The following is a 25,944-nucleotide window of genomic DNA, read 5'->3' on the forward strand; positions in this document are numbered from 1 at the left end:
ATAACAAAAGGTTCTGCAGTAACATTCAATTTGCTAGCAATAAGTTGGTTGAGATTAGCGTTTCCTTCGTCAAAATCTTCATTAGAAGATATTGTTATAGTTGGGACTGCAACATGCCCATGGGTGTATATCGATTGTTCTTTTTTTATGTTTGTAGAGAATTGCATCTACTCCCCTTGTACACTAGCCAAGCAAAACTACATTTTGCTTTTGAGAGAAAGCTGGCTCAAGGCTCAGCCTAACAGTCAAGAGCCAATTTCATTAAAAAAAATAAAAATTTTGATTTCGCCCAGGATCGAACTGGGGACGTTCTGCGTGTTAAGCAGATGCCATAACCGACTAGACCACGAAACCAATTATTTTATACAAAATTCCTTCGAAAATGGTGTACATAAAGTATAAGCACATATTAGATCAACAATAGGTTTACGGTATCTCCAACAGAATATACGTGCCAGAATAGCTAAGAAACGTAATAGATTAATGTTATCACCACATTTAGGGACCATATGCAAAACTGCGCCCCTTAGTTAACCCGATTTTTATAGAAAACTGAAACTGTTGGAATAGGTGTCTTCAGACACACATTAATTCATGTATGATAAAATATCTGAAACAAGAATAATAATATCAACACTATTACTATTTATAGACACTGTTTCATTATGATACAAATAAGCAAATCTGGAAATTAATGAAGATAAGGCTAAAGATCTATTAATTAATCTGAAATTAAGATACAAGAGGACGAGTTATACATGATAACTTATTATCCATATTCCGAATTATGTCTGAACCATTGGTTTTTAAATAACCAATCAGCATGTGTTTTATATACCTCCCATATATAATAATAAGAAAGAACTGCTTATTCTTAATTATTACGACTTACTAAACTAACTAATTATCAACAGAAACGGTCACTGTAGATCTGAAATTCTGTGCTTCCACCCTTTCTTTACATTCCAGATCTTACAGAAATATGTGTGGGATGATTAGCACGCCGTTTGTTGGAACGAGAATAAATTATCCTTCTATCACTAGTGTAACAGAGCAAGCGTTTTAGTCATGGCCCTATAAAATCACTATATACTGTGTTAGATGATGACATAAATTACGAAACCAATAAAACAAGATTCAAACTGTCATTAGATTTAACGGGACGCCAGCGCAATTATTAGTAACGTGGTAGTATCAATAAACGATAAAATATAAAAAGAGGAAAAATAAGTTATATTATAAAAAAAAATTGCTGGTCTCCTTTTCTGGACTCTCAAATCCACGAGAAGAATCTCTAGTAAAATTTTTATACATAATAGCATCTGATTTAGCCCAATGCCTACCCTCAGAATTAGGCTATTTAACACACAGTAGATAAACAGCTTCAGTCGCAAGTTGTCATCCTTTGGTAACCATTGTTGATGTGTTTTCGAAGCGGTATATTGGCCTGTTCAAATTTCCAGCTTGTTTATAACACGCTTGTTTGCGACAAATGAGGATGCTTTTCGGAGGGATCAGCTGCCTTGATTAAGCGTCAGTGTCGTATTCCGGTTGTAAATGATAAATGTGATGTCGTGTGGGGACACGTTCATTGACTTTTAAAGAGGCTGCTAGTAAACCACTTTCCAAGGGTTTATTATGTTTCGGGAGGTTGGGGGGATCGTGCGTGTACCATATGGTGCGAAAATATTACTAACTTTGAATAGTATTACACTCGTTATAGGGAGTTTGCTCAATTTGAAAAAAAATAGACACGCTGGGCTATTCATAGAACTAGTCTGTTAAGATGTCTAGAAGCTTGATAGAATTTGTTCTTCTAACAAGTGCATGGTATTTACTTTCCAGTCTTATGCTTAGACCATTTCTAATGGCACTGATGGTAAAGCTATAGCTGTATTCGAAGTTCTCTTCCGGAAAAGTGTTCACTATTGCGGTTTAGATGAATATATGATCGGAATTGTGACGATCTATCATGTCTTAAAGTAACTGTACAAACGCGCTTTACAAAATTATTTTTTGAGCAGTTTTATGTTCCACATTTTAAACAAAAACTATAAAAGAACCCAGATGTGGTTACTTTTTTTCTCGTTCATTTCTAGTTTTTGAGAGACGTACGAACGTCTAGGACAATAATGCTACAGGTTCCTTGCTGTTTCCCTTCCTATCTTGAATAAGCTCTTCCCTTTCTTTATGGTCAGTTTGTTCTTCTTTAGACAGCGATGGCAACCCTTCTGTTGACGGCAAATTGGCTGCTTCTACCTTGTCCTTCTTTTCCTTTGTATTGACCTCCATTTCTAGTGCATCTAATTCTTTATCTAACTCATCTTCATAGTCATTTGCTCCAACAATACTTCTAGATAGTGTTTCATTAATTTCATTTTGGTATGCTATTTGGTCCTGCACATCGTCCATTAGTTCATCAACGTTGCTAAATTCTTTGTTCAATTTTTTCAATATTTCATTACCGTTTCTCAGCCCATTGATAAACTGTGTTTCCACCATTTTGAATTCTAGTGTTGATATCATGTTTTCCAAATTAATGAGCTGATCTGAAGCTTGTTGCAACAGGTGCTCTTGATAATGAATTCTTTTCAATAAGAACCGCACCTTAATATTCGATTTGTAGTTTTTAGGATGAGCTCGTATCAACTCTTTCAATTGGTATTTTTCTACTTGTATCAAGCTGTCTGTCCTTCTGGTAAATTTGTGAATTTCATCCTTAGATCGTTTGACTTCTAAAATTGCCCTATCCGTCTTAGTTATTTGCACTTTGCTACTTTTCTGGCCCATTAGATGTATAAAAGTGTATTTAAAAGACTATCGTAGTCGTTTGCACTTCCCTTGATACTTTAGTGTGTATCAGTTTCGTTCTTCTTTCGATATCCGGAATTGTATTACATTGCTCAAATCTGTATTTTCGGTCCACTATTAATCGGGCCATTCACATTTACAAAAAAATAATAGTGAAGAGGTAAAAAAAAGTCAAAAGTAAAAGCGAGAGGAAAAATGTTAAAATCACGATTTTTGCTACCGCCACCGCCACTCTTTCAGTCCGTTTGTTCTTGTCTTTTATATATATATGTCAATACGTTGGTTCATATATAATTGTACGTCCATTGTATATATTCGCTTGGTCGTTTACTCCCATAAGCTATTCCAGGTTACATTCTTTCTTACTGCGTTGGAAAACCCTTCTTTATATTTTACCCATATTTTAACCTCCTCGGTGTTATCATCAGGTTTACCTGAGCCAGCATTTTTCCTTTCCCCAGAAGCTTCCGGGGCTTGATTTATTATTCGGTACTGATTTTTAAAGAAGTCGATTGTACTGGAGGAGGAATTTGGCGCCGTCTTGGTTTTTTTAGTATGAATTTCCTGCGACTGCAATCTCTCATTTGTTACTTGGTCAATATGCCTCTTTTTAACTTTGTTCTCCTCAATTTTGGCCAGGAGGAAATTCAAATTATTTGGCCTCTTATGTTGGACTTCATTGATATGTTTTGGATCTAGCAACACAACTTTGTCGATAGGCGGATCGATTGCCAAACCACCTCTTACATCAAATCCGTCTGAATGATTCTCCATCAAACTTAGTTGAAAGCTTTTCATCACCTGGACTAATGTTTCAATAATCGTTTGTTTGAATTTCAAATTTTTCACTTTGTTTAAGTCAGAAGAGATCATAGAATCCAAGTATGGAAGTATTTGAAATACCAGAGAGTTTCTATTTGTAAAGCTGGCCATCAATGGTGATTCTACCGAGATGTGTCTGACAATCGAATCAACTATATCTGAATTGGCTCTTTTCAATTCTCTTTGTTCATACTCGCTGTTTTTCATTCTAATGTCGTCTTTGTTTGCAATATCACCGAATGTTTGGAAGAATACTAAAGGTACAAGAGCGGAGTATCGCAACAGCTCGCCATTATGCTCATACATTGATTTGTACATCAAGTCGTGGAAAAACATCCAATCTGAGATATTTGCTGGTTTCCTTATACCATTATCAGAATATTTCACGTGAGGAAAAATATTAAAGCACCCTTGCACTATTTTATCTGAGTTACCATTGAGCTCCACTTGATGTAACAATTCGTAAAATTGATCTTTAATTTCGCGATGTGGATCTCTTCTAAAGAGTTGGTTTACGATTTTAAACCAGGATATCGGCGAATCTTTGTTGGATGACCCCCATGTGCTTTTGTTGGAGTTGGGTTCATCCAGGTTATTACTGCTTTTTCCATCGATACTTGAAGCTAAAAATTGTAGATTGTTTATACAATTCCTTACATCACCTTGAGCCAGATCAATTAAGTCATTGATTGTCTTTAGAGGAATGCTCATGTTTTCTTTATGGCAGATGAGGTTCAGTCTTTCTTGTAGTGTGGTATCAGAAGGTCTTTTCACAGAAACAATCTCACAAAACGGTTTTAGTTTTTCTAAAGAAGGTGCGTACAAATTATTGCAAATACAAATTATAGGCCGTATAAGTAGAGCTGACCTTCTACTTTTACCCTTCTTGTTTTTCTTATCCGGTTGACTAAATAATAGTTTATTAGTAGCTTTCATGTCGTTTTGGATAATGTCAACTAAAATTCTAATAAATCCGCCTTCAGCGCTTCCATCAATCTCATCTGCAACTAAACATACCGGGTTGACATTGAAAGTATGATTAAATAAAAGATTATGAATTTTCTCCTTCACCATAGGGCCAGCCCTTTCATCGCTTGCATTTATCTCTGAGACAGAAAAGCCTGATTGTTTGGCAATAACGTGCGCCACTGATGTTTTCCCTATTCCGGGTGGACCATGCAGTAGCAAAATCCTCTTATATGGTCTTTTCAACGGATCTGGTTCCGCTTCATTTTCCTCCTTTTCATTGGGTAATTTGGGTAATTGTTCTTTAAACACAGCGGGGGTCCACTGTCTTAGCCAACCTAATATTCTCCTATTTATCTTTTCGTTCCCCACTAAGTCCAAGAATTTTTTGGGACGCCATTTCTCCACCCACAGAGAGTTATTATCTACTTTGCTAGCCATGGTAGATGTCTTGGAACTATTAGAACGGTCTCCGCTCGATGCATCAATCCTGTCTAGTAAGTAGTTGATATTGATGCCGTACGTATCATCTGATCTCCAAACAGTGTCAGGATTGGTGTACAAACTTATATTTCCCGTGGCCGATTTCGCAGACTTCTTCTTCAATTTAACCGTTTCGCCATTACTCGATACAAACGCGTCAATGTCTTCTTGGTTTACACCAATTGTGTCAGCACTAGAAGCCACCTCTCCATCTCCCGTATCAAAAAGTGAGCTTCTCCCTAACGAACCAATGTGCGGTACGGTATCGACCATGGTGCTGTTACTCTACCTGAGCCCTGGTTGAACGAATTCCTTTCACTAACCGTACATTATTTGAAGATCTTTCTATTTACGTGTTAGATGCCCCGTATAACGCGACCAGGCGGGCCATTTTTTCCAATATTTTTTTCAACGTTGATCAACAATAAATTGGTACATCGTCCTTTGTTTGTGTCTTATGTGTCCTTTAATGGTATGTTGCTTGGCGAATCCTTATATCAACAAACCAGATCTTCAGCATTCTCAAAATACAATGGTTACAGTATGTTGCTTATTGCTACTCATCTAGCATTTTCTTTGGACATTTACTGTGTCTATTTCCACCCTCCTTCATCGATTCTCGTTCAAATGAAGCAAGCGGCATATTTAACAAGTTTACTAACTAATTCTTATTGTTCCATGACAATCTTTCTCTTTAAATAGCAACAAGAAAAGGAATTTTTAGAATCCTACCCACAAAATTGTCCCTCAAATGCCCTACCAGGTACTCCAGGTAATTTAAATAGTGCCCAAGAGAAGGCCTTAGGAGAGCTCAGAAAGATTCTAGAAGACGCTGGTTTCGTTGAACGTTTAGATGATTCGACCTTATTACGTTTTCTAAGAGCCAGAAAGTTTGACGTTCAATTGGCTAAGGAAATGTTTGAAAACTGTGAAAAATGGAGGAAGGATTACGGTACAGACACTATCTTACAAGATTTTCACTACGAAGAAAAGCCATTGATTGCCAAGTTTTACCCACAATACTACCACAAGACAGACAAAGATGGCCGTCCAGTATATTTTGAAGAGTTAGGTGCTGTTAACTTGCATGAAATGAATAAGGTTACATCTGAAGAGCGCATGCTGAAGAACTTGGTGTGGGAATACGAATCTGTTGTCAATTTCAGATTACCTGCTTGTTCAAGAGCTGCTGGCCACCTGGTAGAGACTTCATGTACGATTATGGATTTGAAAGGTATCTCTATTTCTAGTGCATACAGCGTCATGTCATACGTCAGGGAAGCCTCCTACATCAGTCAAAACTATTACCCAGAACGTATGGGTAAGTTTTACATTATTAATGCTCCATTTGGTTTCTCTACCGCATTTAGATTATTTAAGCCTTTCTTGGATCCTGTTACCGTTTCAAAGATCTTTATTTTAAGCTCATCTTACCAAAAGGAATTATTAAAGCAGATTCCAGCCGAAAACTTGCCTGTCAAATTTGGTGGTAAGTCCGAAGTTGATGAGTCCACGGGTGGGTTATACTTATCCGATATCGGTCCATGGAGAGATCCAAAATACATTGGACCAGAAGGTGAAGCTCCGGAAGCGTTTTCGTTGAAATGATATCATTTTAAAGACATTTTTTTTCGAAAAAGATAAAGGGAGTTATAAGTAATATTATTTTACAACTAAGATAAGTACAGAATATGATTGTTTTCTCTCTTCAACTTCTTCGAATAGGCATAGTTATCTCTTTTATCTCCTTCACTTTGTTGGTTTTTTTTTTAACTCAACTATTTGCTTACCTTGATATTTTTCTCTAGTATTTTTCAATCATACCTTGATTTTAGTTTATTTTGAAAGCAGTTATATACATTTACATTATAGAATACTTATGCACGTATTAAAACAATTAGAAGAAGAAGAAAAAACGTGAAAACAAAACTGAGCTGTTTGTTACGCGTCATAAATACACTCATAAAGTACATGCATGGTAAGTTAAAAGATAGCTTTATTTAGTTCCACCATCCGTACACACTAAATCTTTTAGGTGGAAATACTTTATGCTACTAATCGTTCCACCTGATGGTCCAGTCGTAAAATCCACACTTCCAAGAAAAAAACTCTCTACGATAGGTAATACCCTCATAGACTCAATCCAGCGTCTACTCATGTCTCAATTGAGTCTTCTCTCTTCTAACGAAACATTGTCATTTTATTTATAATAGGCCGTTAATTTAAATCCCCAAATTACTAAAGTCTTTTGAAAGTTCATGCTTCTGTTCTTCTCTTTGTAATTCTCTTGCAAAATTCGAATCCAAACGGGGGCCTTCCTCCTGGTAGAGATTTCCATCGTTCATTTCATTATGGTTTTGCTTTTGAGAAAAAGCGCTTTTAAAATTTTCAAAATTCCAATAATCATTATTAATGTAAGATGAAAGCTCAGAATTATTGACAAATGCACTACTGAAATTACCCATTTGCCCACTAAATGACATCATACTCTGAGTGTCGAAATCTTGGAATTTTGGGAAGTCACCCATCTCTGATTCCATGTTAAATTGGGGATTTATCGGTTGTTCAGTCTTTCTTGGTTGAGGGCGAACTAGTTGCACAGTACATAGTTGTAAGTTGTCTAATGTACCTTCGACTAAACAGCCCTTTTCTCTGAAATGTATCAACAAATGGTTCCATAGTGTATTCCTTGCTAGGGATCTTGGGTTTCCAAGAATAACTAACCCGTATTTGGCACGAGTTAGTCCGACGTTTAAACGGCGAGGATCGCGTAAGAAACCGATAGCCTGTTGTTCATTGGCACGGACACATGATAAGATAATATAATCTTTTTCACGTCCTTGGAATGCATCAACAGAGGCGACTTCGACTTTTATATATAAATCTTTATCCAATGAACCATTCATTTGCATATATTGTAAAATATATGCTCTTTGACCCTCATAGGGCGTAATAACACCGATTTGTTCAGGTTTAACACCATCTCTGAAAAGTTTTGTAATAATACGTTCACAGTTCATTGCTTCGATTCTGTTTAAGAAAGAGGTACCGTTAGCAGAGATTTCTTCTCTACCATAGTTGGCCCAGAACATCATCGGGATACCACGAATAGGCCATGGAAATTTACTATTTGGAACAGTCCTTTGTTCAATTGTGACACCGTTTTGTAAACTACCTTCATAAAACATGTTACTTGGAAACTCACTTAAGCAAGGGTTCATACGGTATTGCACCTCTAAACGGATAGGCACGTGACCTAAAGAGATCAGTCTTTCGAAAAGAGACTGCTTCAACCCGGCGTCTGCAGCCTTACGTTCTAATATGACTGGGCCTAATTGTTGGTGATCACCAACTAAAATAACTTGTTTAGCACCCTTGACAATTGGGATTAAACATTCTGGCTCTGAGGCTTGAGTACTTTCATCGATTAATACAGTTCTGAATTTGGTATCTAAACGTTTATCGCCAGCACCAACACATGTACAACAGACGACATCTGCCTTATTTAGAATCTCCGCTTCTGTTTTCCTTACTAATTTGACAAATCTTTTTGTATCAGAGGCAGATAATTCACCGACTTCATCCTTCAGCTTCAGTAAATTTTTCAATTCACCTTTGGCTCCACGTCCAACCAAATTGTGTAAGGCTAGGTTAGAGACTGAACTTTCTACATCTTCTCTACTCTTGGCAGTAAGTCTAACAACTTTTAAACCCAAGTCACGCAATTTAGCGGCCAAATGATCAACAGCGACATTGGATGGGGCACAGACTAATATCCGATCCTTATGAATTTTGGAAAGGTGATACACAATCGTCGCAGAAGTAACAGTCTTACCTGTACCTGGAGGGCCTTGAATCAAAGACAATGGGCGTTGCAAAACGTGACTAACTGCATTCGATTGGGATGAATTTAATTGGGCGAAATTTGCGATTGAGAACTCTTTGGGTAATGGAACGTCGAAAGAAATATCAACGACTTGATGTCCTAAGATTTTATAATACAAAAACCCGGAAATAGATTTCTTGTCAATGGCAAATTTTTTCAATGCATCTTGCATTCTATCATAAGAAGTACCTTTCCAGATAAACTCGGCAGTAAAACCAGTGGTCAAGTGAGTTGGTGGTGGAATCTTACTTGGTTTTAACTCTAATGTGAAAGTATCCTGGAAGCTGTTAGGTAAACGAACAATGTAACCACGACCTTCCCAGTCAGGGTGTTGCATGCCAGAGTACCAAAGTATCATCTCATCACCAATAGCCACTTTTAGTTCATTTGATTCAAAGGTAGATAAAGTGAAGGAAGCCAAATGTCTGTTGTTTAGTGCTAGGGACCATGAGACGGAAATGTGTTCCAACGCTTGAGATTCTTTGAGTTGCTTATCGTAATCAGCCTCTAGTTTGATCAAGGGCCCGTAAGATCTTTGGTATTCATAAGCGTCTTGGTATCTCAATAACAAAGGTGGAATTGCTTCTTGTTCCTCTGGGGCATCGATATCGTTAATCGTAGCGTCTTTGTTGGATCTCCATTTGGCTTCTAGTTTGGATATTTGGCTAGGAGTTATGAGACGAGCCTTTAATTTTTCTTCTTCAGTGGGTTGTTCAGCAACCCATGATAAAAGCTGTCTGTCTTCAATCAAAGGCTGCCATTGGTCAGTGTCCCAATTCGCATTTTTAGTTTGGGCACAAGGTATTCTACAGAGCAGTACCACGACGGCTTCGCTTTTGGCAGAGACAAATCCCAATAAAAACACGTTTTTACGACCACAGTTATAACACTCCAACACAGTATCCCCCAAATCTGAATCTGGATGCAACGACACAACGTTATGATGAGACAGAACCAAATGGTTGATAATGTGGGAACTGCTTGTACCATTCTTAGTGTTACAAAACCATTTCTTACATGAATTACATTTGATGACACATTTCGCAGAATCTATACCACAGTATGCGCACGAGTTGTCAGAGGCTGATGCAGAGCGGAACCCTGTGTCAGCGACTTGGGTCTCCTCAAGCATTTGACTATCCACATCGTCATCCTCAACCAAGGTGGAGGTTAATTGTGTGGCAGGTTGGATATTTACATCAGATGGAGAATTTGATAAATCATAAGGAGTGTGAGAGCCGGCGACCATTTGATAAAAACAACGATTGATATAATGTTAAGGTAGATTCGGTTTTGTGGTTGCTTTTTCTAGCTCTTATTTTCTAACGAATTCTTCAGTCTTTTAAGTCCTCTCTCTGCAAAGAAAGATGCCTTTTACATGTTCCAATTTTCACGGTTTTTTTTTTTTACGTATTAGGATCGCCAGCTTTTGGTCAACTTTTTACCTGATCAGTTGGTACGAAAGTGCATATAGAATTTAATATATTTACTATTGAAAGACAAGCGAATGGATTAATACCGAGTAGTACCACGATAAATTAAACTAAAATTAATAGTTGAACATAAATCCATTCGTTAGCATTTAACGGAGAGTAATTATGTATTTTTTGTTGTCCGTTCATGAATTCATTAAAGGTTGGGCGAATTACTCTAACTCCCCAAATGCATATATATGTTTTTTTTTAATTAGAAAAGGAATTTGCTAATGATAATTTTATGAATGATGTCCTTCCTGGTTTCCTATCCTCCACACATGTGGAGGCTTGTGGAAGAGGTTCGTCTGTAGAAGAAGCTACACTAGTATTCAAAGAACTATTGGAAGACGATTTTACCAAAGAGTTAGAATACGAATTATTTCTTGTCTGCAAGGGAGATGAAGAGGAGCCGGACGAAAGCATCGAAGAGGATTCTCTTCTCAAATTAGCTGCCGTGCGTTCTTTAGAATAATGGGCGAAGTTTCCGCTATGGCTTGCGATGTTATTTGATGGTATTTTTCCATGAGAAATCAATTTTAATCGATTAGTTTTTTCATTGGGAAGATTAGACGATGGGCATGCGGTAGAGTTGGAAACAGGGTTTACATTCCAGTTGGAATTGAGATTCAAATACGAATTTGAGTTCGAGGTCGAGGTCGAAGCAGATGCTGATGGGAGAGTAGTATCATTTGGCTGATCGTTGTTTGCTGCCAACGAATCCAATTCAGACGAAACGTACTTTTCTAACCCGTAAAGATGTGTTGGTATACCGTAGCAGGACGAGTGTCTGGACCTAGGCTTTGAGCGTTTATGTTCAATACAGGTATTTGCTGTGTCACCTAAGGAAGACTGTCTGGTTGACTGTCTACACAGTTGGTGAATAAGAGTACTGCTATTTGCTCTTACTCTTCTTGGAGCGGGACGAATTGTTTCATTGGAAGTGTTTGCTGAAGTTGGCGGGATGAAACTAGATAGATGATGTGGAGCAGTTTTGATTTTTCTCAAATGATGACCAATGATATGGGGGAAACTGTTATGTCTGTTCGAATTATTACTGCTGTTGTTACGAGAGTAGTTATTCTTTAAAGAGTTTTCGAAACTAAAGGAAGCTAATTTAGAGTTTACAAAATCGTTTGAACCTAAAAAGTTTGGTACCACTGTTTCGTCCTCATAATCACAACCTTGACAAAATGGATCTTGCACATCTCTTTCGAAAATTTCAGAAGCTATCATTTAGCACAACGACTTTTTTTTTTATTCTTTTTGCTGTTTTAGATATTTTACAGTGGAAAGAATGGTTCGAGCTGAAAATCTTTTATGAAAACTTTCTTATGTTCTTGCGTTTAGATCTAAGTGATGACAATACATACAATCAGTGTAATGGTAAAGAGAGAAATAAAATTTTAAGTAGGGTGAAATAAAACTAAGAACGAGAAGGGATTTCCAATCAGATGATTACTGACAACACCAAGACCTCTTAAATAACAAAAGTTGGGTAAAAGTGTAATTGTATTTATAATGGTGACTTTCGGAACTTAAAAATCCGTTTTTCCGTTAGAAGAAGCACAGATCAATTCATATAGTGAGCTTCCCTTAAAACGTTACCACATCTAGTGACTTGACCGTAATCCTTATCAGGTAGCGTCCACCACCCTTACGCTTGTAATTTCCTTCGAGCTTCCTCTGAGAAATCCAGGAGTAAAACGGCATTTTTCCACTTTTTTCCATTTTTTTCCACTTTTACCAATACTTGGTTTCTTTTAGTTAAAGAGAGAGCACAGCAAGGCCCACAAAAAGAAGCAGGACACAGAATACACTGTGGGCCAAGAGAAATGCAGTGGCTCACAGGCACGTTCGAGGGGCTCAGCTAAACCATGCAGCCTAACGCTCGTCCTAGAAAAGCCGCTTCACAGGTCACCCACGGCCTGGGCTTCTGGAAGCAATCGCTACGAGCCGCCCCCCTTCCAAAATGTACGGTGGGATCTGGTCAGCGTTGTTTAGCAGCGGCTCAGAAAATTCCGTGGCTCCGTCGCGGGCTTCCGATGCGCGTGTGCGGGGCGAACCGCGCGTTGTCACGTTGTTTCATAACTTTTCTTTTCTACACCATAAGATGAGCAAGAATCTGGGGAATGAGCTCTAGGCTTTTCTTCTTTGGCACATTTTGGGTCGCCATTGAGTTAAAATGTTGTGAATAAAAAGGGGCAAGAGCTTTTTGGCCTTGTTAGTGAGGCGAATAAAAGTGTTCCAGCCCTGTGTTTTTTTGTGTAGGACAAGGAAATTACTGCTTAAATAATCGGCGTACCACTTAAAAACTTAGAGCTGTGGGGCTAAAGCTAAAAACAAAAAATAAGTTGATATGTATATCGTATCTCCTTGAGTTTATCCACCATGTGGCAAGTGTGTGTCTGCTGCTGGCATCTCGTGTGCTGGCTTCCGTACTTTTTTACATAGGCGGACTCAAATATTCGATAAGAATGCAGATTATTTGAGTCATATTTTTTTTTGGGTAATTTTGGTTTCTTTTTAAGTTGGGGCCGCTTCTTGAACGTGGCTTGTCGTCTGAGTTTTACTTAAGGGATGTTTAAGGTTCGTTGTGATTATTGTTGTCATGTTAGCATGCCAATTTGTAAATAGAGGTTACTTTGAAGGATCACAACATTATCAAAGAGAGGGGAGTGGGCGGACGCTATGTTGAGACTGTCTTGGGATCAATTACTTCCAGAAGTTCTGATCAATAATATGGATTTATATTTTTTTCTTGCCGAGTAGAAGGGCATACGTCAAAACCTTAAATTTTTCGTAGACTTTTCGAGGAGATCAAACGCAACGTTACTCCTCGCCTTCGTACTGCATGCCATGAGTTCTTCCGCTTATTTTCAATATATCGTTTCTGAAACGAAGAAGATGCATTGCAAGATCAGTTTCACTTTGGGCCCTACAGTATTTTTTCCAGTGCTGGCCATAAGGTACTATACTCTGTCTTCTTTGCAGAAATGGTAGGCACGTTTGGTAATTCACCTATTTTACTTTTAATTTTAGGTACAATAATCTTTTTCATTAGACACGAGATGGCCAGAGGAGAATATTAATCATGGACTAGTAGCTGAATTAAGTAAGCTTGTACTTTTATTGCGTACCAATCCCTAGCAAAACGGGTACGACATCAGCCCCGTGACGTACAACAGCTCTTAAATTAGCAGTGGTAGCCTAAAGAGAAAAGGCCGATTAATACACGCAGTTTTCCGCAAGCCTCTCATCCAACTACCAAACAAAACAACTAAGCCCAGTTGACATCATCATATGCACACATTACGGATTTATATTACTCCCGCAGTGCTAATTGAAAACAGCAAAAATAACCCAATATCGGAGAGCATTGCTAACATACTCCTCCGTCAACTGACGTCAATATATTCAAGAGCGAATTACGCTTATGTATGTGTACCAAGCATTGCGTGAGTGCGTTATTTCCCCCATTTGGTTGTGATGCAAGGGAATGCCACTTCACCATTGCATTAGTAGTGGCTTATCGAAAAGCCAGGAATTAGGAATACCGTCAAGAAGTATGACGTGTGGGCTTGGGCCCCATTACCTAAGGTCTTTTCCTAGTCGTTTCAAAGGGGTTCACTGCACCAAGGATTTGCGCGAGGAATTAGTTGGAGACACCACATTCCTTTGAGCTTGTGCCCAGTTCGAGATATAATACAGGGGTCCGAAACCTAACATACGTATTACCTGTGAAAAAGAAAAGAAGCAAAAAAATCAAAAGTTTCCGCGCCGCCGTACGTTGAATCTATATCTAGTCACGAAAAAAAATGATGAAGGAAACGTTTGAGAAACAAAAGGGAAACGCTGTACCAAGGTTTTGCTTTACACGATCTGGCCAAAAAAAAAACGTCATCCAAGCTCGGAGAATTTATTTCACCGAGTAATTTTCAAGTCACGAGCCCTTGAAAAGTGTTCTCTATAGACAAGAATACTCAATATCCCCTTTTCACCCGGGCAAATTACGATACAAAGCTGCTGAAGCCCTTAGAGTTGTTTCTGTTTTCAGAAAAAGGCTTCATTTGTGGGATTTGAATGTAGCAAACTTATATAACAGATAGCAATGAAATGCGCAATTCGTCTATCTAGAGTAGCAAACTCTCCCGAATTATCATAATATATGATAACGAGGCCGAAATGAATCGCGTCGGAACGGAACGGATCGGGATAGCAGACTAAATGTAATGAGTATGTATTCGGTGCTCCCCCTCCCTGAACGATCTCTCCTCATGCTTTACATCCAAATGCACACTGTTCTCCTACTGTATTAAAACAGTTCCTCAGGAATTTTCTTTCTTGCTGACTTCCGACGGCATCATCAAATGCACGTAGCCGTCCGAATGATAGTCCATTTTGCTCTTTTCTTCCCATCACGTGCCACATCACTCGCAACGATTACGGGTGAGAGCATTTTGCGCTTTGTGCGCAGCAGCGCATTGTTGTCCGCGGGCGAAGTAGAAATGCAAATGAGCAGCAGCCATTTTGGAAGTTGTAGGCATCGGAGCGTTCTGCGTCCATGCACTCCTTTTGTTTCTTAGATAATGGCTAAGGCAAGCGAACGGGTCACAGGAGTCAGAAACATTTTGTTAGCACCTGAAAGCCAAACGTTTGATTTTTGTTTTTCTTATAAAACTAACTCGAAGTCTTGTAAACGGGAAAGGTAAAAAGGTCACTTGTTTATCACTTCCACCGAACTTGCTGCACACATCTACATATTTTACATATTTTCTGTTCTCAATTGTAGTCAAGTACAAACAAAATACTTATAGAATCACACCATGCTAAGAACATCAACGCTGTTCACAAGACGTGTTCAACCAAGTCTACTTGCTAGAAATATCCTCAGATTACAATCCACCGCAGCAATTCCCCAAACTCAAAAGGGTGTCATTTTTTATGAGAATAACGGGAAATTACATTACAAGGACATTCCAGTCCCAGAACCAAAGCCAAATGAAATCTTGATTAACGTTAAGTATTCCGGTGTTTGTCATACCGATTTACACGCATGGCACGGGGATTGGCCATTGCCCGTCAAGCTACCATTAGTGGGTGGTCATGAAGGTGCCGGTGTTGTTGTCAAATTAGGTTCCAATGTCAAAGGCTGGAAAGTTGGCGATTTGGCAGGTATCAAGTGGTTGAACGGCTCTTGTATGACTTGTGAATTTTGTGAGTCTGGCCACGAATCTAACTGTCCAGACGCTGACCTGTCTGGTTACACACATGACGGTTCCTTCCAGCAATTCGCTACCGCTGATGCTATACAAGCTGCCAAGATCCAACAAGGTACTGACTTAGCTGAAGTGGCCCCAATACTATGTGCCGGTGTTACTGTATATAAAGCACTAAAAGAAGCAAACTTAAAAGCCGGTGAATGGGTTGCCATTTCTGGTGCTGCAGGTGGGTTAGGTTCTCTAGCCGTTCAATATGCTACAGCAATGGGCTACAGAGTTTTAGGAATTGACGCAGGCGCAGAGAAAGAAAAGCTTTTCAAGCAACTTGGAGGTGAAGTGTTTATTGATTTTACCAAGACTAAGGATATGGTCTCCGACATCCAAGAAGCTACTAAAGGTGGCCCTCAAGGTGTCATCAACGTTTCAGTTTCGGAAGCCGCCATCTCTTTATCCACGCAATACGTGAGACCAACCGGTACTGTCGTCTTGGTTGGTTTGCCAGCCAATGCCTACGTCAAGTCCGAGGTCTTTTCTCATGTTATCAAGTCCATCAATATCAAGGGTTCCTATGTTGGTAACAGAGCTGATACGAGAGAGGCCTTAGACTTCTTTAGCAGAGGCTTGATCAAATCACCAATTAAGGTTGTTGGATTGTCTGAATTACCAATGGTTTATGATTTGATGGAAAAGGGTAAGATTTTGGGTAGATACGTTGTCGATACTAGTAAATAAGAACGTATTAGGTACCAAACTTTGTATGAAAGTCTCTGTTTATAATGATGAGGTTTATAAAATATGTACCAGAGAAAAAAGTAGTCACTTGTTCAACAACTAGGGCTATATGAACATATACCGTATTTCAACGCAGGCGCATTACATTACCTCTCGATTTGCAGTAGCAGTGGCAGACTTAAGCAGTACAACATTGCCTTTCAACTGCGAATCAAAATTGTAAACGGGCCACATAGAGAGCACTTCGCTATCACGAGACACGACCTTTATCCCTCTTTTCTGTGGTCTCTCGTACGCTACGGAAAAAGGATTAGGTACTTCGTTTATTTCCCGAATTTAGAAAATCGGAAAAGTGCCACAGGCGCTGCCTCAAAGGGTCCTCTGCTATTAATAATCCGCCTCTTTTAAACAGGCAATTTATTTTTCAGTGGACAAAAGGTGAAGCAAATGTGCTGATCAGTTTCAAAGAAAAGGCGCTTGATGGCTGTGTTAGGCTTTTTTCCTTCATTTTTAAAGGTTTCCCTTAAGCCGTGGCAAACCAAACCCATCGAGCATCGAATGGATATACACCTCCCTTAATTTCCATGTGCAAATTCGGAATGCTATTTATATTTACTAATCCATTTAAGGATAAATAAATTTGATCAAAAAAATATTCATAATGATGGTCCCATGCTGCTAGGTGAAAGAACGGTAAAAGAAGACATGTGTGGTATTTTTGGGTACTGCAATTTTTTGATTGAAAAATCGAGAGGTGAAATAATTGACACGTTGATCGAGGGCTTACAAACCTTGGGATACAGAGGTTATGACTCTAGCGGTTTATCAATTCAAGGTGACGAATTGGGGTCTCTTAACATTTATAAACAGACTGGTAAAATAGGCAATCTAGAGGAAGAAATTGCTCTCCGCAGCCCCAATAGGGACCTGCCATTCATTTCCCACTGTGGCATTGCGCATACTAGGTGGGCAACACATGGCAAGGTGAAGCGTGCCAATTGTCACCCTCATAACTCTGATCCGTCTAACGAATTTGTTGTAATTCACAACGGTGTCATCACTAACTTTAATAATTTGAAGGTTTTGTTGGCCAGTAAGGGCCACGTGTTTAAAAGTGACACTGATACCGAGTGTATTCCAAAACTATACAAGCACATTTATGACATAAGCATTCAGCTAGGGTATAACCTTGATTTCCATGAATTAACGAACTTGGTGCTTAAAGAATTGGAAGGGTCTTACGGACTGCTTTGCACTTCTTCCCACTTCCCAGATGAAGTTATTGCTGCAAGAAAGGGCTCTCCGCTAGCTATTGGCGTTAAAAGTAAAGCGAAGTTGAAGGTAGACTTTGTCGAAGTGGAATACTTGGATCAAAAAGAAAACTACCTTGAGATTAACATGTCAAGTGATCCTAATAATTATTCAGCCCGGACTTCTGTAAACTATAATGCTTGCTTAAGAAAATCCCCCCCACTACGCTCGCAATGTGTGAAGGTCCCTACATATGATGAAGATGTCTTTAGCACGAATCACGCATCATCCATAGAATTATTGTCAGAAGGTGAGTTGCCACAACCCATAGAATTTTATTTGTCATCCGATTTCTCTTCATTAATGCAATACACAAATAAGGTGTTGTATTTGGAGGATGATGATATTGCTCACATCTATGACGGAGAAGTTCATATTCATTGCTCTCGAAACGACCGCGGTGATCTACCGTTCAGAACAATCCAAACCATAGAATCAGAGCTGTTACAACTTGTGAAAGGTTCTTACGATAATTTCATGCAAAAGGAGATATACGAACAGCCTGAAACAACTGGAAATGTCATGCGAGGAAGAATTGACGTCTCTACGAATCGAGTAATTTTGGGTGGACTAGAACACTGGATGTTCGAGTTGAGAAGGGCAAGAAGAATAATAATGATTGCATGCAGAGCCTCTTATCATGCGTGTCTAGCTACTCGTGCCATCTTCGAGGAATTAATTGAGATCCCCATTGATGTTGAATTGGCTTCGGATTTTATTGACCGCAACTGCTGCATCTTCAGGGACGATGTTTGTATATTTGTTTCTCAAAGTGGAGAAACATCAGACACGATTTGCGCTTTAAACTATTGTTTAAAAAAAGAGGCAATTACCGTTGGAGTTGTTAACACTACCGGTTCTTCAATTTCAAGATTTACGCATTGTGGCGTTCACATAAATGCAGGCCCAGAAAAAGGAGCTACATCAACAAAGTGTTATACTAGTCAGTATATTGCTTTGGTTATGATTGCTTTATGTCTATCAGAAGATAAGGTGTCTCAAGTCGAAAGAAGAAAGGAAATAATACAAGGACTAATTTTGATCCCAAAGCAAATCGAAGAAGTGTTCAGGCTGGAATCAACAATTATTGATTTATGTGACAATGAACTCCGAGACCAAGAATCGGTATTGGTTTTGGGAAGGGGTTTCCAGTTTGCGTCTGCTTTAGAAGGTGCCTTAAAGATGAAAGAGATTTCCTATGTTCATTCCGAAGGTCTTCTAGCGGGTGAACCGAAACATGGAGTCTCAGATCTGGTGGATGAGGCTTTATCAATCATTGCATTTGCGACCAAAGACTCGCTCTTTCCCAAAGTCGTATCTTCCATCGAGCGTATAATAGCAAGAAAGGGCAATCCGATTATCATTTGTAACAAGGGAGACAAGATATGGGAGCAGAAAAAACTACAAAAAAATTTCGTTACGCTCGAAGTACCACAGACTGTGAACTGTCTGCAGGGAGTGCTGAATATCATTCCTTTGCAATTGATTTCCTACTGGTTAGCAGTCAAAAGAGGTGCCGACCTTGATTCTCCAATAGAACCGGCAAAGACATCCACCGCACAATAAAACACTCTGTATATCTACCTTCCCGGACCCTTTCAGAACCACTGGCACATGGCTTATATATTATATGTGTATGTATGTGTGTATGTATGTGTGTATGTATGTGTGTATGTGTAAATAACACGCTAGCGTTAACCATCTATATGTACCCCACTGCGATCATTAGCCCGGTCAATCCCATGCAATTGGTGTCACATCTTGCAGCGATAGCTGTAAATCCGCAAACGCCTGTCGCAGCGCCGCCATGCAAGTCCTTTTGGCTCCCTGCGACGTCGGGGCTGGCCGTGTGGCGCGAGGGTCAACATGCGAAAAAAAGGACGATAACCTTAAAGGAAGTAAATATCTATTTCTTCGCGGTGCTCCCTTAGTCTATCAACAGAGTAATTAGGGCACATAAAACAGAATAGTAATTCGTTGTCACACCAGTCAATTCTGTAAGCTTCCAACCACTCGCTCTTGAAAATGTTTAGGAGAAGAACAACTGCAGCAGATATGGAACAAGCGAACCCGACAGCTTTAGCAGCTGCAGCAAGTATCGGTAAATTATTCATGAAGAAAGAGAATCAGCCAGAAAATAAGCCAAAATCGACCTATCGTTCGGCTTCGATGACGAACATGAGGAAACCTTCTGCTTCCAAAAGAGTGTCCTCCATTTCCAGTACATCGTCAGAGTCTACGCGAGGGAACAGTCAAAATCGTCCTAGGAAGCTGAATAGTCTCAACCAACGCTCGTCAGTGGTGAGAGAAAGTGGCTCAAATCTGCCCTTGCGGACGGGATCACAGTCCAAAACCAGTTCACACAATCGAACTTCGAGTCTTCCCAACCAGAGAGGCCAATCAAGCAGAAACAATTCTGGTTTGCAACGCCGTAACTCGAAAATAAACCAAAGAGTAAGCTACGACGAGGCTCAGCGTACGTTCAAAGATTTTGGGGGACCACAGGCTAGAGGCGTTCTAACCAACAAACAACGTTCTAGTACCCACGGTAGTCTCGCCCCTTTGAAAACTACGCGAAAATATATTCCCGGACCTAACGGGCTAATTGCGGTTGATGTTCCAGTTGAAAGACCAGATAACATTTCTGGTTCATTAAGACGTTCAACTTCAGCCCACAGCGACTTGAATGTCAGAAATGGTTCGTTATTGAGAAAAAAAATTTCGCAAGAATCTTTACATTCACAACCAAAAAGAACTTCTTCTTTAAGGAACTCATCAAACTCACAAACAAAACAAGACAACGAGCCTACTCAAAATGGAAAAGTGCCAAAAAACCGTCCTCTTATTGAAACACAGGTTCGTGAAGAAACCGATCAGGAACTAAAGCTGGAAAACTCCAGCTCTTCTGGATCCGAAACTGTAGTCAATGGAGAGAATAATTCAGAAAAGCCCAAATCACCGGCTAATGGAAAGGACAATTTAAGCAAACTGATAGATGAAAACATTGAGTTAAAAGGCTTTATTGAAAAAGAGGAAAAGGAGAAAATTTTGAAATCCGACGAAGAACACGTTATTGCGCATAAGCCAGCTAAACAAGAGAAGTTGAATGATAAACACTCAGCAGTTGTAGATGATAAATCTCCTTACTCTGACAAGATAGAGACTGCAAAAGAGACATCAAGAAAAAAACCAAATCATGTACTAGAGGAACACTATGGTTCTAAAGCTGAAAAGCCCGAAGGACAACTTAAAAAATTGGAACATACTATTTCTGACGATAGTTCATCTGTTCAAAGATTGGCCGAAAAAGACAGATTGGAAAACGGTGATCGTAACTTAACAAGCGATACAGTTATATCTCCCACGCAAAACCTCGATGAAAACGCTAATTCAATACAAGATCACATTATTCCAAAAGCTATCAATACAACACACAAGACTGAAAAAATGGACAGCTCTTCGGATGAATTATCTCCTTCAAGCACCTACTCTACACACGAAAATTTTGATGACAGTAAGGATAGAAATATCGATGCAGTAGACAAGAAAACTCAAGAAGCAATAAAACCAATCGCTTCCCAGGAAAATAATGGACAGAAACAAGCGAAGCCAACACCCTCTTTGGCTCAATATCTAAGAACCTCAAATACCTATCTATCTCCAAAAAATCCACCGAAACAAATTGAAACAGAAAAGCTTCTTAAACCAGAAAATCCAATGGCGCCCGCCACCAAAGTTGTTACACCCATCAAATCTGCCTTAAAGAAATCATCAGGGATATCTAATCACAAAAATTCTGTGTACGCTGAGAGCTCCCCTGCAAATGGTGCATATCTGTCTCTTACAACTGCTGAAAATACAAGGCTGAATGCCCAAATGACCGTCTCTGATAGTGTATCGCGCAGAACTAGTGTGAAACGCTCTTCCATAAAAAGACCTCAATCAGTGGGCCAGTTTAGAAACAACAGATCGAGTTCACCTTCTCCCCCAGAGAAAATAAGCAGTAAGCGCCACTCTGCTATACCTTTAGGAACTCCGGAGAAAGGTAAATCAAAAAGAAGTTCGGTAGTAGCTTCTTTTCCTAAAGCCATATCACAAACTCACAATTCAACCACTGTACCAGAGCCCAATGGCCAAAAAAGCAAATTGAAAAGCGAAGTTAGCGGAAAGCTCAATGATGCAAGTATGAAGAAAGGACCACAGGGCCCACAGAATAGTAAGCCTGCAACAAAGGATATGAACAGTATCTTATATCCTAAGGAACCACCTGCCCGCAAATCTAGTTTTGAGAAAACACGAAGCAATGAGTCTCATCTTGGATTCAAAAAGCTATCCTTAAGAAACAGTATTATGGAAGATGATACCAGTGATGGTTATAGCGGCCAAGCGAGCCAGAATAATGCAAACCGAACGGAAACAGCACAGGAGTTTTTTAAAAATCTGGGTTATTCCTCCAGATTTGCAGATTCAGACTCCGACAACGACTCCCAAGTTTTTAGTCAAAGCCCATCAAAACAAAAAGCTGGAACAGAAGAACATAATACTAACAGCAACAAGAAGACTAGTAGCGGTAATAATGGTGCCTTTTCATTGTTCAAGAGCAAGAGCAAGAAAAAGGAGGACGACATGGCCCCACCGCGCATTTCACAGCCTAATCACAATACCGCCCATCCTGCCACTCCAAATATGAAAGTAAGCAAAAAGTTCAGTGGTGTATCTTTAAGAGCGGCTAGTGACGCTGAACCTGCGAAAGTTTCAAGCCCTACAATGAGTAATAGGTTAAGATTTTCTAGTAATCCAGAGAATAGTGAAGGAAGGTACCTACAATCACAAGAAAATAATGATACAAAGGAAAAGAAGGGAGGATTTGGCAAAAAGCTAAAAAAAATTTTTGGTAGAAAGAAGTAGGAACTTTTCAATAATTCTAAATATTTTTTTTTCTTCCCAAATTTACGTATTTAATTCTTCTGTGCTCGTTTAGCCTTTTAAGAACGGACTGGTATTGTACTCCTACTATGTAAAAATAACTTTAATAATAAATATTCAGAAAAACCACAGAACGTTTGTTAGCTCGGTTTTCAATGAATACCAAGCTCATTTTGGAGTAGGAGCGTTTGGATTTTCATATGTATTGCCATGTGTGGGTTGTTCATCTATAATAATTAAAGCTTTTAAAATCCTTTGCATATATTGGCTCATGATAGCTGATTAAAACAGCAAACTTAGCTTACCATCATACTTAAATATACCGATAACACTTTCATGAGGATGACAGGTTCTCTTAGTGGTGAGTCCTTACTGCATGGAGTAAAAAGAATGAGAATAATATTATGTGATACGAATGAAGTAGTTACCAATCTATGGCGGGAATCGATACCCCAGGCATATATCCAAAATGACAGATATCTCTGCATTCATCACGGGCACCTCCAGTCCCTCATGACTTCGATGCGAAAAGGTGACAAAACCCACCACGGTCACTCGTATGCAATTGTTTCACCAGGAAATTCATTCGGCTATCTGGGAGGGGGGTTTGATAAAGCTCTGTATAATTATTTCGGTGGAAAGCCCTTTGAGACATGGTTCAGAAAACAGCTTGAAAATAGATACCATACTGTTGGATCTGCAACAGTAGTTGATTTACAACAATGCTTAGAAGAAAAAACCATCAAATGTAGGGATGGTATAAGGTATATCATTCACGTCCCGACAGTTGTTGCCCCATCAGCTCCTATATTTGATTCGACAAATCCTCTTAATACAGGATTTGAGCCTGTTTTCAACGCAATGTGGAATGCTTTGATGCATGCTCCAAACGGAATTGATGGTCTTATTATCCCTGGGTTATGCACCGGGTATGCAGGCGTACCACCCGCTATTAGTTGTAAAAGTATGGCATTTGCATTAAGGCTTTATTTAATGGGGGATCTTATGAGCAAGGAACTAAAGAATGTACTCATTATGTATTATTTACGATACCCATTCCAACCCTTCTTCCCCGAAAGTTGCAAAATAGAATGCCAAAAACTAGACATAGATCTTGAAAAGTTGAAGTCATTTGATGTAGAAAAGGATGCTCTAGAAGCGATTATTCCTCGAAAAAAAAATTCAGATGTATAACTATATAAATTTTACTTCTTTTGTGCTCAAGTACTAGTACGTTTAAACGTATGTTTTACCAAATATAGTGATAAAACAATTCCCACTACTGCAAGGGCTATATTTGGGAGATAGGAAATCAAAAATGCTTTCTTGTAGACATCTAAGATTCGGATAAAAACATCCGTTGGGAAATTGGGCTTTCTCAAGTAGCTTGAATCATTAATGAGAGAGTAGTACTGCTTTTTAGTGAAATGGTATCCGTCGTCACGCTTTCTCTCAAACATATAGCTCCATAACATGGACGACAAGCTATTTTCATAGGACACTAAAGTCAAGGACGCACCAAGGACGTTACCAATGGACCTCCATAAGTAAAAAACACCGGTCATAGTCCCTTGTTGAGATTTTTCAACAGTGAAAACAATGCTTACTAATGTGGCCACCAATAAACATGCATAGCCAAATGACACTAACACTGACGCAAACACGTAGATCAATTTCCACCATATGGAATGCGATTTGAATGTGATAGACTCAAGCATATCGTAAACAGTATAGTCGGGATACAGGTGTCCCAGCAACAAATAACCCAAACCCAAACCCAACAATTGCGTAACCATGCCGCCAAAAATGATCTGGTATGCACAGTGAGCTAGGTTCATTTTCGTATTCCGCAAAACCCATCCTGTTACCAATGATCCTACCGCAACTGATATAGAGGGGAAAATCAAAAACAAACCAGTCTTTGTAACGCTAATATTTTGGAGTAGTTGTAGATAAATTGGTGACCTGAAAATCTCACCAAATACAACAAACGAAGATATAACTGTTACCGCCGAACTTAAACAGAATGACCAAGTCAATAATTCGAAGGGCAAAATTCTTTCTGTTGCGTAATACCGTTCAACAAGTACAAATACAATGAAACTGCCAATGGTAAACAGTGCTAAGTAAATCTTGTTCATGTGACTAGAGCACAAAAATAGCACGCCGCTGATGGTGGCCACTAAACTTAAAGAACCAAATATATCTATGCGTGATAAGTTCTTTAATGTATACCTTTCCTTCATAGGAGGCACATGAAATAGCTTAATGTTAATGTTCTTGATTGCTAATATCGAGCACAGAATTATCATGGGTACTTGAACACCGAAAAGGGCTCTCCATCCAATAGTCTCAATGAATACACCACCCAACGGAGCACCCAACAATTGACCAAACCCAAAAACAATATTTGCATATCCTTGATAAACACCTCTTTCTCTTGCCGTGCATATATCACTAACTGCAATGCTACTTATGGCATTCAACCCACCTGCACCAATACCACATATGGCTCTAGCTATTGAGAATTCCGTAACATTTCTGGCAAAACATGTCAACAGGCATCCCAGGCCAAAGAAAAACTGAGCGGTTAATAGTGCAGGCCTTCTACCTATTATATCGGAAAGTTTACCATACAATGGTTGGAAAGCGGTATTCGTTAGGAGGAAGCTTGTCGCAATCCATTGTTTTTTACTGGATTCAGAGAATTCCTCAGCCACCCTATTCATAATATTTGCGACAATAGTACTATCCAAGGAGCTCAGGAAGCTACCCAGCCATAACGAAAACAGAATGGGAAACTTTGGTAAGGCCAAATTGTACTCGTGATATTTTTGCTCCAGGGGGAGGACTTCTGCTTCCTCAGGAGCGGGAAGCAGATTTGCTGTCTCGTCTAACGGTTCCATTCTTTTTGTTCCCTCAACAACTAGTGCTCTTAGTTTAGTRAAGAACAAAGAAGAGACAAAAAACAAAATTATTCGATAAAAGAAAATTGCTGCTGTGTTCTTATACTATGGGAAATGAATTGGTCTAGATAGAACCGCATGCTCTTCGTTGTGTCACAATTCTCAAGATCTCATATATTTATTGTCGGACAGATACCATCCAACAAAAACCTCGTAGTAGAAAAGCGGATTATCTGAATATTGATGATAAGAAAGTACCAACCCGGTGGAATTAGCGATAAAAAAACATCACGTGCCTTAATGGCACCCTATCAGAGAGGGGTAGATCGTATATAGATATAGGCATATATACATATATATATATTTACATGTTTTAGGTTAGATTATATAATGAATAGATGAAAGTG

At 39.2% G+C, this 25,944-nt stretch overlaps 10 protein-coding genes and 1 non-coding gene across 11 annotated transcripts; 5 read left to right on the forward strand and 6 right to left on the reverse strand.

The window, feature by feature from the left end:
• Positions 1–280: 280 nt before the first annotated feature.
• Positions 281–354, reverse strand: DI49_4166. The gene has a single exon. It is a non-coding gene; the product is annotated as a tRNA-Val (tRNA).
• Positions 355–2,121: 1,767 nt separating this feature from the next.
• Positions 2,122–2,790, reverse strand: VPS20 (ESCRT-III subunit protein VPS20; the record flags this gene model as incomplete). Its single annotated transcript, XM_018367202.1, has 1 exon — positions 2,122–2,790. One exon carries the CDS (start codon positions 2,788–2,790, stop codon positions 2,122–2,124), a length of 669 nt encoding a protein of 222 aa, XP_018220136.1.
• Positions 2,791–3,138: 348 nt separating this feature from the next.
• Positions 3,139–5,355, reverse strand: CTF18 (Ctf18p; the record flags this gene model as incomplete). The annotated part of the gene is made up of 1 exon (XM_018367203.1): positions 3,139–5,355. The coding sequence occupies one exon, from the start codon at positions 5,353–5,355 to the stop codon at positions 3,139–3,141; it is 2,217 nt and encodes a 738-aa protein (XP_018220137.1).
• Positions 5,356–5,614: 259 nt separating this feature from the next.
• SEC14 (phosphatidylinositol/phosphatidylcholine transfer protein SEC14) lies at positions 5,615–6,690 on the forward strand (the record flags this gene model as incomplete). Its single annotated transcript, XM_018367204.1, has 2 exons — positions 5,615–5,623; positions 5,785–6,690. 2 exons carry the CDS (start codon positions 5,615–5,617, stop codon positions 6,688–6,690), a joined length of 915 nt encoding a protein of 304 aa, XP_018220138.1.
• A 614-nt stretch (positions 6,691–7,304) lies between these two features.
• Positions 7,305–10,217, reverse strand: NAM7 (ATP-dependent RNA helicase NAM7; the record flags this gene model as incomplete). The annotated part of the gene is made up of 1 exon (XM_018367205.1): positions 7,305–10,217. The coding sequence occupies one exon, from the start codon at positions 10,215–10,217 to the stop codon at positions 7,305–7,307; it is 2,913 nt and encodes a 970-aa protein (XP_018220139.1).
• A 433-nt stretch (positions 10,218–10,650) lies between these two features.
• Positions 10,651–11,676, reverse strand: ISF1 (Isf1p; the record flags this gene model as incomplete). The annotated part of the gene is made up of 1 exon (XM_018367206.1): positions 10,651–11,676. The coding sequence occupies one exon, from the start codon at positions 11,674–11,676 to the stop codon at positions 10,651–10,653; it is 1,026 nt and encodes a 341-aa protein (XP_018220140.1).
• A 3,590-nt stretch (positions 11,677–15,266) lies between these two features.
• On the forward strand, positions 15,267–16,394 carry ADH3 (alcohol dehydrogenase ADH3; the record flags this gene model as incomplete). The annotated part of the gene is made up of 1 exon (XM_018367207.1): positions 15,267–16,394. One exon carries the CDS (start codon positions 15,267–15,269, stop codon positions 16,392–16,394), a length of 1,128 nt encoding a protein of 375 aa, XP_018220141.1.
• A 672-nt stretch (positions 16,395–17,066) lies between these two features.
• DI49_4173 (uncharacterized protein) lies at positions 17,067–19,271 on the forward strand (the record flags this gene model as incomplete). Its single annotated transcript, XM_018367208.1, has 1 exon — positions 17,067–19,271. The coding sequence occupies one exon, from the start codon at positions 17,067–17,069 to the stop codon at positions 19,269–19,271; it is 2,205 nt and encodes a 734-aa protein (XP_018220142.1).
• Positions 19,272–19,730: 459 nt separating this feature from the next.
• SEG1 (Seg1p) lies at positions 19,731–22,613 on the forward strand (the record flags this gene model as incomplete). The annotated part of the gene is made up of 1 exon (XM_018367209.1): positions 19,731–22,613. The coding sequence occupies one exon, from the start codon at positions 19,731–19,733 to the stop codon at positions 22,611–22,613; it is 2,883 nt and encodes a 960-aa protein (XP_018220143.1).
• Positions 22,614–22,967: 354 nt separating this feature from the next.
• Positions 22,968–23,825, forward strand: PDL32 (putative ADP-ribose 1''-phosphate phosphatase; the record flags this gene model as incomplete). The annotated part of the gene is made up of 1 exon (XM_018367210.1): positions 22,968–23,825. One exon carries the CDS (start codon positions 22,968–22,970, stop codon positions 23,823–23,825), a length of 858 nt encoding a protein of 285 aa, XP_018220144.1.
• A 26-nt stretch (positions 23,826–23,851) lies between these two features.
• Positions 23,852–25,537, reverse strand: VBA1 (Vba1p; the record flags this gene model as incomplete). The annotated part of the gene is made up of 1 exon (XM_018367211.1): positions 23,852–25,537. One exon carries the CDS (start codon positions 25,535–25,537, stop codon positions 23,852–23,854), a length of 1,686 nt encoding a protein of 561 aa, XP_018220145.1.
• Positions 25,538–25,944: the final 407 nt, after the last annotated feature.

This window comes from Saccharomyces eubayanus, chromosome XIII (genome assembly GCF_001298625.1).
Source record: "Saccharomyces eubayanus strain FM1318 chromosome XIII, whole genome shotgun sequence".
Classification (NCBI taxonomy): Eukaryota; Fungi; Ascomycota; class Saccharomycetes; order Saccharomycetales; family Saccharomycetaceae; genus Saccharomyces; species Saccharomyces eubayanus.